The sequence below is a fragment of the Lagopus muta genome, chromosome 3, assembly GCF_023343835.1.
Source record: "Lagopus muta isolate bLagMut1 chromosome 3, bLagMut1 primary, whole genome shotgun sequence".
In the NCBI taxonomy this organism is placed as follows: domain Eukaryota; kingdom Metazoa; phylum Chordata; class Aves; order Galliformes; family Phasianidae; genus Lagopus; species Lagopus muta.
Window position 1 is genome coordinate 41,549,315 of NC_064435.1, and position 15,349 is coordinate 41,564,663.

Below are 15,349 nucleotides of genomic sequence, written 5' to 3' on the forward strand. Positions count from 1 at the left end.
GATCCCCCAGCCCAACCACCAGCCATCCCCACCATGCCCACTAAACCACATCCTCAGTGCCACATCCACACAGTGAACTCCTCCAGGGATGGTGACTGCACCACCTCCCCGGGCAGCCTGTGCCACTGCCTCACCACTCTGAGAATAATTTTTTCCTAACATCTAGCCCAAATCTCCCTTGAAACCTTACCTAACCTTTCAGGCTAAATGACACTGCTGAAAGCTGAGTTTACATGGTTATGCCCACAATATAGATTTTGGATTCAAAGAGAAACTATGAGTGCAGTCAATACCTCCACACTGACTGCACAGTACTCAGTTAAGAACTGACCTGAGCTTAAATCAGCATCACACAGTAACACATGCGCTCAGAGCAATCTAACAGAAATCACATCAGCCAGCGGGTTTGCCATAGCCCTCTGAACACTGAGGCTGGAGGTGTTATTTATTGCCTCTGCCAGGTTTTCCAATACTCCAAAGAGAAAAAAATGATGTTTCCAGTAACCAACCTCTGGCCCTTTGCAGATGACATACTTTATTGAAAAAAATGCTCAATTCATCTGACAACAGTAACCCGCTGGAGAAAGTTTCCTTTGAGTCTGTTTAAAAACAAGCACCAAAATATATCTTGCAGAGAGGGCCAATAAGTGTCTTAGTAACATTGATGACCAGAGAGAAGCCAGAAACACTACATGGTGACAGAATGTAAAAATAATCTATAGTGGGCCTTCAGCTGCCAGACATAACCCTACCTGCTCTGCCAGGCAGCCAGCTATAAAACACTGTTACCCTAATTTGTAAAAATATTTTTACTTCTTCACCAGTTACAGAGAACAGAAGCTTCTTTATTGAAGCCTCCCAAACCACTTCAAACGCACTGGCAGAGGTACAGCAGAGAAGCACAAGTAAGGACAGTGTGGCAGCTTCCCTTTAGACACCTCTTTGCCTTTCCATAAGGATTTAAGCACAAAGAACTGCCTCAGTGAAGTGCCTTACCTTTACCAAGGCTGAGCCAGGCACAGGCAGAAGCTGCTTGTTGCAGGGCTACAGACAACACATGCTGATTTGATTAATCTAGCACAGCCCAAGGAGCACAGGGCACAGCATTGACCTGGCATGCGTGGCATTCCTTCTGTTACACCACCATTTTCAAGCACTGTGTGGTCCGTCAATGCAGCTCTTATCTTTATGTGCAGGAAGCCACCATGTGGTCTTTCTGTTTTCGTCAATCTGAGCACAGATTTGAGACATAACTCCTCCTAATTTATCAGGATGAGAAACAGGTACCTGCCAGTATTACCAGGTGACTGCATCCTTGCTGGCCGCACAGCTTTTGGATTCAGTGGGCATATGAGCTTAAAGATCTAAAGGTCAGAGCAGTGTTAAAACACATATATATGTGATAAATAGAAAGTACTGAAATCTAGTACTCACATCTGACAAGTCAACTGAGCAAAAGTGAGCAAAACTGAGCCAAGAAACCAATTAATGCACAGTGGAGATGACAAAGCTTGATGCAACAGATCTTCAAGCATCAAGAACAGCAGCAGCAGTGGTGGGAAGGGACATATGGAGGTCCCCAGTCCACCTCCTGCCCAGAACAGGATTGCCACTGCCACCATGAGCTCAGGGCACGAGTGGCTTTCTCCAGCCAAATCCTGAAGCTCTCTAAGGACAGAAATGCTCTGCCTTCCCGCCACACTGCATTAACCTGTTGTTCCTCATCTCCTACCTGAGTTTGGCTGATCCCACAGTTTCACGAGAGAGCTTCAGCTGAGCTACAGACAGAAAGAAGCACCACTCTATACCAGTACATACGTTTCAGTACAATTTCCACCATGGTAAAACAGGCAGAGTGGAAATTCAACAGCCCTCAACATTATTCTCTAAAATTATGCTTGCTCCTTTCTCTTCAGAACTTTCACTTCCAGTTCCTTGTTACTTGCTGTAGTAAAATGGCTATGCAGCACAATTTATAATGCCTGAAAGAAAAATCCCCTAAAAGCCCAAACAGCAGGGGCTGAAAAGCCTCAGATGTCTCAAGGCAGAACTTCGTACTATCTAGCTGATGTGGAAATTACTTATGATATTTTAGCACTGACAAGAAGTGCCCAATGTACAGCCTCTGAAAACAGAGTGAATGTCTCTAGCCACACTAGAGAACTCAACAAACATATTTGTCAGACAATTAAAAAAACACCAGTTGTAGTGAGCTTTATATGACACAGCCAAATTGCAAATTACAATTAATGACTGCAGAAATTCCCCACTGCTTGAGTAACTTCTTTCTGTGGTGGAAGGGAGATCAAGAATGCCAGTGAGCATCCCTCATCTCTGATATCTTCCATACTTGCTCAAATTAGCAAAGGAGTCCCTGTGTGATATTACTCCTTGCACTGCTCTCAGAATACTCCTCAGCTGCAGCCTCAAACTACAGCAAACACCATTCAGTATGATTATTTTGGCCAACATGCTTCTCTTCTCAGAGGAGTTTCATGAACACTCCTGTCACACGTGCAGTTTTTTCACTGGGAAAGAATGAGAAAACTCCAGGCTAAGAGTTGGAAGGTAGCAGAGCCTTTCAGAAAGCAGCAATCCTGACCAATGTAGTCCACTTTTGTAATTCAAGTACCATTTTCCCGTACTCCTAATTTATCAGAATAGAGATTAACAGACATCCACAAAATAAAGGTTTTACAGCCTGTTAAAGCAAAATTAAAGTTATTTTTAGCATTCAAGTGTGTACATTCATCAGGAACAGGTTGTACACGAAGGTACACAAAGGATCTGGTCAACCGTGTTCAGATTTGAAAATAAATGAATAAAGTAGGAAAAGGTTGGAAAGAGCTAGAAAAGTTACCCTGAAGGCTTGGACGCATCTTGTTAAAGGAAGCCCCCGTTCATCAAGGTACACAGACTCACTTCATTCCCAGTATGAGTATTTTCAGTAAAATGGATAAAATCATGAGTGCACTGTGACAGAATCAGCCTAATATCGAATAGCCTACACCTTGAATAAGAGTTTCATTAGTAAACTAAAAACAGAAGCCTTAGGAAATCCCAATTTGCATGTTATCTAATGGAAGTGCAGATGTGATATCTGCAACTACACATCTGTTAGGGAGCACTAGTTTGTGCCAGCCTAAATTAATGCATGGTTCCAACCTGTAATGATAACAATTACACAGAAACATCCATAGGGGAATTAGCAACAGCAGTGTTAACTAACCCATGGAACGCATATCAGATGCGATGTGCTGTACGATATGTTTCAGGCTAACCTGGCCCGTGCAGAAGAGCTCACATTTCCTGTTTCACTGACATATCATCCAACAGCCTCACTGATTAAGCCAAAGGAAAGCTCCCACTGTGATGTAAAATCACTTAAAATGATAACTCTAAACCAGAACTGTACGTTTCTCTTTGTATACATGGCACCAAACCAACTCTCCCATGCCATTACTTCCTTCGATGCTGTATGTTTCAGGGCATGCTGCATTTAAATTAATCATGCCAAAGAGCAAACAGTAATGATTTGTCAGGACAAAGAAACACTGCATGAATTTTATTAAAACAGCTACTTATCACTCCAGACATCCTGTAGATAAAGAATGAGCTTCCCACCCCTGGGGATCATACTGTTGCCACTTTAAGCAAAGTCTTGATTATTTGCCTTCCCTGGAGAGAGACAGAAAGAGAAAGAAAGAGAGGGCTGTCCCAATTAGACAATGTGCATGGACCATATGCCTGTGAGGTAATTCAAGCCTATTTTTAAATATATGGGCATATTTATATTTCAGAGGTCATATTTCACATTTTAAAGTGTTCTGTGCCTGGGAGGAAGAGTGAGAGAAAAGTTCAGGTCTTTGTCAGCGTGGCATTCCTGAAAATTTAGCCATAAGCTGCAAATCCAATCTGGCCAGTACTGTATGAATTCCTCACTAAAGAGGATAGTCTTGAAGAGCCACAGCCTGTGGGCATTTTTCTTTAGAAAGGTAGCAGCTAGCTACCTTTTGTAGTTGCTGTAGAAAGCAAATAGAAATCAGACTATTATTTCAAGATTCAAAAACAGTCTAAAACAAAAACAAAAACAACCCAGGATTTTCTTTTGTTGTTGCTGTTCACAGAAACACGATTGCAAAAACTGTCGAACAGAGCAGATATTGTGACTCAAATCATATACTTTAACGTTGTTCAAATTGTTTGATTAGAATTAATAGATAGCTTGCTGAACTCAGCACTTTCAGGATTTAGCTAAATCTGCCTGCTTTATAGAAAAACAACTCCTATCCAGGAGAGAAAAAAAAAAAAAGCATTCTTCAATATATATCAAAGGTTTCGAGGTTAAAAACACTACTAGCTCACACTGAATGTGAAACGCTTTTTACACAACACTTCCTACATAACAAAAAGCAGTGACAGCAGGAAACGTTCAGTGAATGATGGCTACAAAAAGGAGAAATTTCTACTTCCCTTTACTTCAGACCAAATCAATATTTGAATTCTTTAGTCAACATTTAGCATGTACTGGGTTATCACAAGCTTTCAGGCACATTTTGGGGAGTCGCTTCATTTGAACACCTATAAACGTCAGCTGTGATCAACAAATGCTTGAAATAACAACTCTTCCATCTCACCCTGTCTTTAATACTGAATAAAAAGAATAAAGAGAAGGGCCTGACTCACTCCTTGTGCACGCACATTTACATGGAAGTATTTGGCTGGAGTTGTTCGTGGTGTAACTTGTTAAGATATAAAATGATCAGAACTTCAGACATTTGTATACTATATAAAAACAATCCATCAAATTATGACTGGCAAAATAATTGAAGGCTTCAGAAATGTAAGAGTAGAAGAGGAATCTAGCTTTTTTTTTTTTTTTTTTTTCTTTCCTTTAAGTGTTTTCAGCTTTCAAGGAACCTTCTTGGCTTTCCTGGAATTCAAGATAAGTGGGTGGAAAAATGGTGAAATAAAAAAGCAACATACAGAAATGGAAAATCTAACTCTCTAACAGTCATTCTTATACTCGACACAAAATATAATAGCAATGTACTTTAAAGACACTTCAGTCTAATGACATGTTTCAAAAAAGCAATGTAGGGAAGATTAGGGAGGACAAATGCTTTGCAATGCTATCTGTCAAGGGTACAGGTTTCTAGCATGAAAACCTGATATGCCTGAGGTCCTGCATTACAGTGATACCTTATTGGTAGGTGATGATTTTGAGCAGTACCTGTTACACTACAGTGCTGAAAACTTGACCTGGCACTGTTATTATATACCAGGAATTCAAGAATAGCTAATAATCATAAGTGATTCTCTGCTCATGTTGTGCAGCAAGAGATTTGTAGTTGACAGTTATTTGTGTATGTTATCCAAGTAACTAAATGCCACATATGAATGCATAGTACCTCTATATAACATAAGTAGAAGTTTAAAAGCTTTGCAATGATTATCAGTCAAGAACTACTTACAGCACTGGCCTTTGTCCTGTACCAGCATTAGAGTTACTGAACATGCAAAGTTTGCATAGGATTATAGCTATCACAAGGAAAATTACACTTGCCAAAGTCTACCAAGCTGTCCAAGACACCACTGCTAAAGAAGAGAGAGGCCTGGCACAAGAAAACAATGGTTCCTGCAGAGGTTGATAGAGTTTTTGAAATCAAAAATGCTTCAACCAAACAACTAAAAGGGCAGAACCATTACAGACCAACATCTGAAGGGGTTACTTTGCCCCAGGAAACAGTTAATTAGGTGTCTGTCCTCCCACACCCTTCAAAATGCCAACATAAACATTATTACATACTTTAGGTAATGGGAAAGAAATACAGAGCGCATTCATGCCTGCTTCAGAGCAAAATCTTACTGCCAAATCATTCAGTAGTGTGTGACCATTCAGCAACTGCAGAACTCAGGAACCCAGTGCCTATCTGCAAAATAGGAGGTTTACTCATGTTCTTACAGCATGCTACAAAAAGTTCTCTTACAGAGCATGCATTAAGTGCCCATCAAATTAGCAAACGCCAAGAAATTACACAAAAAGAGCTGTGTTTGTTTTTGTTTGCATTTCACCCTTCTCTCAATAACTGCTTTTTATCTCATACATTTATAGCATCTTACAAAACCTATTTTCTGCCAGCTTTCCTCATTTTGCAAGTACAGAATCAGGCCCTGCTGTTACAACCAGCTTCCTCAAAACATTGTCACTTGTCTGCACAAATTTCCCCTGCCTTGCCCTCATGGCAGGTGCTGGGTCACACTCTCTTCTTCCAGGGTTTGCTTTCTGATGCATGAGTTCTTTTAGCTAAGTTTGCTCTTCCTAACTGGCTCTGCAGCTAAGCAAACCCGCCCCTTTTCTCCATCGCTATAATGAGATGAGTGGCTCCTCCTTTCATCTCGAGATTTCTTCCCCATCTGGGGTTTCCCATTGTTCCTTCTCCTATTCTTTTTCCACCCTTCCTTTGTCAAGCATCACCCTCTGTAGTGCTCTGGCAGTTTCCACTTTCCTTCATCAGCCACCTGCAGAGAACCTGGGTCACACCGGTTTCCTTCCCCCACACAAAGCCTCCAGTGTGCCTATTGTCCCGGCTAACACACTGTCATTAGCTAATAACGCCTCATTTCATCTACAGAACGAGAAGAATGCACTACAGAAGTAAGAGCTAAGGTGCATACACACTCACACGCAGACACCTCAAGCCCCAACACCTGTTTTTATGACTCCATCACCTCCACAGCTCCTCACTGTAGGTGAGACATCTCCTCTTAACACATCACAGCTGGAACCCTTGAGGGCACCTCCCAAACACCAGGTTGCAAGGGTTTACTTACAATCACCAACTCAGAGAAACTGAGCAGCGTTGCTTCTTTGGGAGCAAGAAGTCATTCTTTTAAATACAATATTATTGCTCCCTTACGTAAGTGTATTACTAACCTTGAACAAGTGATAGTTTCCTCATCTATTGACAAAAGATAGATTATTTTTTTTTTCCAACAGTAAATGATTAGTACCTTACTGTTTACTCAGTCTTCATCAGTAAGATAGTTGTCAAATAAAGAGGAAAAATATTCATAGATAATTTTAACCATAGTGTTACACTTACGCTAGTGCTCTGAATAAAAACAAAACAAAGCAAAAAAACAACCAAACAAACCAAACAACAAAGATTAGCAAACTGTGCCAGGAAACTTATCTCACAGACAGACATTTCCTAAGTGGATTTTTGGAACTTGGCATATCAGACCAAGTTTCCATGAATACTTTGAGCCTGTTACTAGCCTGATGCTGCAAGTGCTTTATTTAGATACAGCATACTACCAGCACTTTCTGGAATTCTGAAATTCAGAACTAGCAAAAAAAAGTCTGTTTGTTAAGAGACAAAGCAAGTTGGAAGAAAGTTACTATTGGGCTGCTGTAATGGAAGGTGGATCTGTTCACAGAAACACATAAAATGCTGGGGCCTGGGAGGTTAAAATAATGTTTGTGAGCTTCTGTGCATTTTCTTTTATAAAATCAAATGAATAATACCACAACCAGTGATACATATTTGTGGATCAAATGTGATACCAGCTGAAATACCTCTGTGATTTGTTTATTTGAATGTAGGGGACAGATAAAACAAAATAAATCTCAGGTTCCTATTTGAAAATAGAGGGAGTGCTATTGGAAACATACACATCTGCATTTTGAACAGACAAGAGCATACAGAAAGCGCATGATCTTAGTGAAAAGATAAACAGCTGGATTGACTGGCTTCCATTAACCAGTGACCCACTTGTCAAACATAAGCTTTTGATTTAGAAGAGTGATTACACGAAGCCGCTTATATTAGACAAAAAAGATCTGAGTTATGAAATCAGATCAAGTCTGAAAACACTTGAATGCAATCAATAGTGTTCTTCTATAAAGACACAAGGTGGGAACCAGTTACTGTTTTGAAAATGTCCAATGTAATGTAACAGTATTTTCTACAGCACTATTCACAGTGTGTTTATTCCATGCAGCCCACTCAGGTCATTAGCGATGAGCCAAATCCAGGCCTCATGTAAGAGGATGAAGCTGATGGAAGCCACTTCATAAAGCTCAGCTTGAGGGCACCACTGTTTTCCTTGTACTGTGGATATTTATTGACAGAAAACTCGGACTGGCACTCCCCACACTGGCACTGTGATGCTCAGCCAGCCCAACTGCTCACAGCAGACTTCTAACAGAGCTGCACCGTTACGGTAGGGTGGCAGGTCTCCAGCTGAGGTTTTGGAGGCTGAGCCACTTGGACTTTGTGTAGGCTTCTGCCTCTACAGGCCTCCCTTCTGCTCCTGCACCACGCTGAAGGACGAACAAATGCAGGAGAAGATACTGGTAATCACAAAAATTGGGCTTGGGTGTAAGCTCTGAGTTAATAGCAGAGTAAACACAATGAGGGCAGAAAATTACTAGGTCCTAAGAAACTGAAAACCTCTAATTTTACCACCTTGTAACGCAACAGCAGAACACACAGCAGCAGCTGTCCCACACCCTACTTCTGGCTAATCAAGCCTCCAAGAAGGCTGAAGGTGACATTATTATAAGCAACATTTTTAACCTAAGGATAACTCCTTGAATTAAATACGCCTTGCATCCACCTGACCTCATGAGCCTGCTGTGCATTGCTGGCAGCTCATGCTTTACTGTGACTGCATACAGGGTGATTTTTTCTGGAAGCCACAGATCAATGGGCAATTTACTGACATCAGAGACTAAGAAGCCAACTAATAAAGAGTAAGTTTCCACCCACAGTGATTGCAAAGAAATACTGAAAATGCTGAAATTTGAATTAAAAAGCAACAAAAAAAGAACAAGCCAACAAGCACCACAACAACCAATTAACACGAAAACAAACAAAAAAAACTAAGAAAACTACCTATAACACAACCCAAACACTAAACCTAAAAATCCCCACCAAAATTCTCTCCTCGGTAGAGGAAGAATTTTCACATAGCTTTTCTAAGCCTTTCTTTGGGCTCCTGGCAGGCACTGTGCTCTTCAGGGACATGTCCAGAGGTCAGAATCCTTCCCACTGGATTTTTCTCAGCTTGGGGAGGCCCTGAACACCCCGGCATCTGCTGCTCAGGTTCTTACTTCAGTCACAGCATCAGAGAGAAGGCCACCTGGCACCCAGCACATCACAGTACAGGTGCACTTCACACAGAATGGGATACAGGCAGAAACATGGCCACAGCACACGGCTTCACACTTCTCACCACATCTGCAATAGTCCGCAGGCTTTAGAAGCAGGTCCTCTGTTGCCCCTAACTGAACCTGTCTGTCAGCAGATGCAGGATGACTGCATAGAGCCAGCTGAGGTTCTACTTACATTTGCAAGACTATATTTATAAAATCCAGACATTGCTCTGAAAAATGAAACAGCTATTTTACAGCATCTGGATGCACTACAAATATCTCATATTTGACACATCTGACAAAGTTTTGTGTTTTTGTCTTTTATAAAGGTACTACAAAAAAAAAAAAAAAAAAAGATTGTTGGTAGAATAAAACCAGAATCATACTTGAGTTATTCTTTATCAATTATTCACCAATTTATAAATGAACCATCATTGACAGGCAAAACACAGAAGGCGACAACAACAAAAACACAAATAGAGGTATCATTCTTATTTCTGTTGCATACTGTCATGATTTTGATGGTTGTGGCACAAAATAGCAACACTCATACTGTGTATAAATGAAAAAGGAGGCCTCTGTAACATTTTGAGCACAAAAGGTACTAGTGGCATAAAAACAGCATAATATCCTCATTACAATAGAAAATGAGTTTTCTATTTAATAAAAACTCCAAGCACAAGCCTCTGTGTTACTGTGATTGTGAATTTATGTCAGTGCTGTTGTCAGCTTCTGCATTTGAAAGGATCTCATTATTAAGTCTTAGCAAACCCACGTGCTATCGTTCAGAAAAGCTAAGTTATGTTCCTGATGAATCACTGCTTTGCTGTGATTCTGTGGGATAATTTTTGGTATGGGATGCTGAAAAAATAAATATCACCCCAAAGTTCATAATATTTTCAGACAATACCATAAATGGCTATTCAAACTAACCAGTTCCCAAGTTAAGAAGGGAACAAGGACTGGTGCTTACAAAGCCATACGCAAACATTCCACTTCAGTTAACTTTTCTCCGTTAGGTTCAGAATTTAGGTCTCCCGTTTTCTCATGTTGGATCAAAACAACATTATAAAGCAGCTGTGTCCTATACAGAACTGACTCCCAAACAGATGTCCTCCACTGCTTTTTGGGGGACCTGACATTGTTTCCACAGGATGAAAAGGCTTTCAAAGCTGTCCGCTCAGCCCAGAAGTTCAAATATTTCATACATCTGAATTCTTTTGGCTGAAAGTTCAAAGCAGCCCTTAGGGAAGTCAGGTCTTCTGTGGTAGGAATTAAGGGGACCAGTCTGGGGAAGCAAGCAGGGTTCCTACCGAGCTGGAAACAGAGCTCACTTATCTAGAAGCAGCATTTATTCTACACCACTGCTGGTGCTGGCATGCAAGGAGAATGAAGTGAGAGGGAAGTGCCTTTATTCTTCACAGTTTACGTAACTCAATGCAGCATTTGCATGAAGAACCAGGGAGTATTTGTTTCTGCACAAGAGAGGAATGAGAAAAGATCATACAAGACTTTTTGTTCAGGTCCCCCCCTGAACAAATCACAGATCAGTAGTTCAGCATATGTTATACACGGATGTGTGTTTATATATAAATAAAATTTGTTTTCTGTTCTCCTACCCGCAATCCTAACACAAAATTTCTGAACTCATGTGAGAACTATAAAATTCTTGGATGCTCCAACATTCATTCCTATGTTATTCTCCATGTAACTTAACTCCAGCAAAAAGTATGCTTGTTTGCCAGCCTCAAATGCACCAGAACATGATTGGAAGGTTTCCTGAGCAACAACTAGCATATAGCAGTATGTCACATGGATTTACTTTCTGCAGTTCTAAGTTCAGCTAATTCTCTAGCAATAAAAAGAACCTCTGGTGTTAGAGGCTGGTGGATACACTTTTATTTTGACCATAGGTCATAAGAACTAAAGGATTTGGAGAGGAACGGTTGCACAGTGAGCAGCAACTCATGGAGAATACAACGGAGAGCCCTCTGTTGCTTCAAGAGTAAGGTTACTAATTATAGGAAAACTGCATGTTTCAGATAACTTCCAATTAGAGACACAGTACATGACCACCAAATGAACATCCGTATGACCAGACTATATCCTATCTCAGTGCTCATAGCATTCTTCAAACTTCCTGTAGCTCCAAAATACTTGTGAGAATGCAGTATAGCAACAATAATGAAGCTGCATTCCTGCAGGAATAGAGCTAGATGAAATTTGCCTCAGATGAGTACAGGGCACTGCCCCACTGCAATTCCATCTGCCACACCTTCGAGGGAAGGAGCATGTCCACATTACATTTTCCTGGCTCTTGGTATCACATTTCTCCTGTAGTTCATCCCTGTTTCATCCTTGCTGCTTACAAGCCTCTTTCAGCTCCAGAGTATATACTGTTCTTTCTGGGTGCTCTTGAGACCTGAATATCTTGTAATTGCTCTGAAAGCAACCTGATGATTTTGAGGCTCCTGTTTTAACTCTCCCAGTGTCAGCTTCCTTAAGTGTATCTGTACCAGTTAACACAGGCAATTCTTATATTTCCCATAGAGTTTACCCTGAATAATTACTTTGTTTATTATGAATCTGGACCAATTTTGCAAACTTTTTTTTTTTTTTTTTTTTTTAAGGACACTAAATAACTTGGAGCAAATCCCCAGTTTCACTGTGAAATGAGGCTTTAAAATAGCCCAGACATAAACCTCTCACTTTCAACTTAACTACATGAAAAAGTATGAATGAAAGTACCACCACAAAGTGCAACGTCTCCTACCCCCATCCAAAGTTAGGCTTGTAACAGCTTTTCAAGCACTAACAGAAGCAAGGTGGTCCATTTTAAAGATGAAAGTGCTTCATTATACAGCCTCAGGATCGTTTCAGTGCTATACATATTTTCAGCACTAGCTACAAATAACCACACCCCCAGCCCTGTACTGCAAACTATTAATGTTGCCAAGAGAAAAGGCATACACAGTACACACCACAGCACAGTGTGCAGTGCCACTGGCTCATTTATTCCAACAAGAATTATATTACTGGGCATCCTGCGCTGCATTTTGACAACAGTTATCACTTCTTGTGTAGCAGCAGTAATGCACAGCAAGGATAGAAAGGGAGCAAGTGATCGCAGCTGGAAGGAACAAAGATCTTCTGGAGGAGCATCCTTTCTAAACATTGCCACCTTGTGGGCCTTGCATTTCTCCGTAACGTTCATCTCTTTGCAGGTGACTCACTGAGAGGATTTCAGAGAAATCAAGTTGGAGGCTAGAAAATTTAAGTTTGCATCCAACTTGGATGGGATGTGGTCTTAACTCACATATATGGGAATTTAAAAGAAAGAAAAAAAAAGGACAGTACTTCACATTTCATCTGAATTACTAACCCTGTACAACAGCATTTGGTGTGCTTTTCCATTTCATGTCAAAGGAAGCGCTAATAGTGTACAGAAGTGTAAACATTAAAAAAAGGCAACAAATGAAAATAAGAATATGATTTTCTTCAGTGTTCTCAGTAGTAATAGTAGTTTTCTCCTTTTATTCCTTTCTGCCAGCATCTCCTTCTGACACCAGCCAAAAAGACAAGCTACATCCAAAATGTTTGCGGCACCTAGTTTAGCTTCCATCATTTCTGTTGCATGAATGAATAACTCTTAATGACTTGAATCTTTTAATTACGTGGTCAAATGCATTGCAAAAGAATATTACTAACCATTGGTGTCAAATCTATTTAGCTACTGCATTAAAAACACAAATCAAGTGCAAATTCTTGAATATTTTATCAATCACAAACACAGTAACAAATACATACAAAGAAACAGTACTTACTTTGAGCATCCAAACACTTTCCCTGTTTGCTGGCTTGAACTACTCCTTGCAGCAATTTGGTACTGGAAAGAAAGCATGAAAACATTTAGTTCAACAAGCAAACAGGAAATAAATAGATACATCACTGAATGGTCTTTGTCCGTATTGGCTGGGCAGCGATGCAATAGCCGTATTCTAAAAATGAAGCAAGAGGAGAAGTCCCCCATTACAATAACCTAATTCAGCTGTGTACACAATAGTTCAGTGTCTAACACATCTGCACAACAATCAGATGTCCCTCTGATATAGTAGCAAGTCTATGAGCTCCCTTGTGCAGGGCTACATTCAGAGTTCATTCTTAATTGTTGAGCACATCGCTGATTCTTCATCTGACCATGCTTCTGCTGAGCACAGGCAATCAGTTATGACCATTGTGTCATGCAACCAGGGCCTTGCTACACTTGCCTTAACAGATTTACAGAGGGAAAAAAAAAACAAACAAACAAAAAAAACCTACCATTGAGAAACATGAACCAATACCCAGGAAAACCTATGGTTTTGCTAATACAAAACTAAAAAAAAAAACACTGGCAATCCTTAGAATTTTCTTACTTAGGAATGAAGCCATGATGCTGCCCCCTTGCAGCAGACAAATTCACGGCCTGATCCTTTCCATATTCTTTGGCACTGTTTTCTACAACTGCTGGATTTGTCCTCACATCCATTTTCTCAAGTGCTACGTCACAGGCTACAGAAATACAAGCAGGAGCAACCACATATGGCTTTCTTATATGGTTTTCTGTTCGTGTTATGAATTGCATACCAGGGTTACGTGGCTAGATTTCTTAATTCACCATCTCAGTCAGCAGGAAATATCATTCCTAGCAGGTAAATAATGGTTTACCCAGATTGAGGCTTTAGTTATTGCTTGTTTTGCATTCATGGCCAACTTGTTGAGACACACCAGCAGGAAGGGGTATTCTGAAGGCATCCACCTCTGCAGAACAGCATGAAACTACATTAACTACAGATCCCAGTGGTGCTCAGGCTGAATCCAGTCTGAGTGATACAAGAAGCTCCAGCAGGTGAATTTACATTCACCCTAACCTCTATTTTAAGAGGAGGAAAACAAAAAACAAGTCTCTCTCCAATACGTTATTATCTGAGAAAGGTAAACAGACCTCTAAACACAGCTTGTCTGTCTAGAGGGCTGGATCCCAGCTCCAGGAGCTGTGAGTCATTCTGGCAGAGAACTTAGGAATCCTGCTAGCAGACTGGAAAGCTGAAGCTACCTTAAAGCCAAACCAGAATAGGAATTAGCTATTAAACGTGTTATTGTTTCATTTCTTTGAATCTCTCCAAGCCTCTTAAGCTTTGCTTTTCAATGTACTTTTTTTCCTCCATTTGTTTAATGTGGAAAGTGATTCCAGCACAGCTGACAAACCTCAGGCATCCTACTGGCATAGGAACAGCAAATCTGACATGGTATGTTAGCTTTTACTCAAGTAGACCCTCTGAACTGAACTTGGGATCTAACAGCACTGCTTTGAGAACTTGTAAGGATAGGACAACATTTAAGACAATGCTGAAGAGAAGTGATCTTGCATCAGAAGTTGTTGAGCAGAACGAGCAGGTAAAAGCAATGGAGAAGCATGGTTATTCCCTTGGAAATGCAATAGACAATCTGATCATGGAACAACTTCTCAGCTACATTTTCTGAACAGAGTGCTATTCATCAAAGGCAGGTAACTATTTCATTGTCTTCAGTAAGCAGACAGCAATTTGAGAGTTCGTTTAATGATGCCACACTGAACTTCACCCATAAACAACATAATCATAAAAAAAGAGGAGGGAGGGGAAAAAAATGTCATCATAACAGAGGTGACTAATGCCTGAAAACTGATGATTTACAGACAGGTCAAACCAAGCATGTACACCTCAGCAGCATCTCCTGACTTCTACCTGCATGCAGGTGCTCACCTGAGCCACAGGTAATGAGCAGCATGGTGGCTTTGGCCTGGTGAGATAATTGGCATTCATTTGCCGCTGTGTGCAGCAGCACTCCCAGGCCTCCACCTGCTCCACAAGTCATGCCAACACCTCAACCTGTACTTCTAGCTTGAGATGCCAGAGCAGCATCCAGGCAAGGGAGTGGTAGGAAACACAGGGTCATTAAGGTAGAATTTCATTTAGGTGGACAAAGGAATGCAGAAGAGGTCCTAGTTTCTGAATGTGAGGGAGCTAACCATGGGGTGCTGGAGTCTTCTTTAGAATCGTTGAAGGATAAAGGCATGCAACAAAGAAAAGGGAGAGGTAAGGATGCTCCTTCCCTCCTCCACATGCCAGGCCACACTGCTCACAGCTGCAGACTCAGGCATCATAG

General features: G+C 40.8%; 1 protein-coding gene across 3 annotated transcripts in view; it reads right to left on the reverse strand.

Annotated features, from left to right (window-relative positions):
- The window catches only part of MAPRE2 (microtubule associated protein RP/EB family member 2), an 87,424-nt gene that overhangs the window by 51,724 nt on the left and 20,351 nt on the right, over window positions 1-15,349 (reverse strand). For all 3 annotated transcript variants that reach the window (XM_048938741.1, XM_048938745.1, XM_048938743.1), the window contains exon 2: window positions 12,988-13,049. Coding sequence is in view for 1 of the 3 variants with exons in the window: in XM_048938743.1 (XP_048794700.1) it covers window positions 12,988-13,049 (62 nt within the window). In the remaining 2 variants the exon portion in view is untranslated. The remainder of the gene's footprint in view (window positions 1-12,987; window positions 13,050-15,349) is intronic.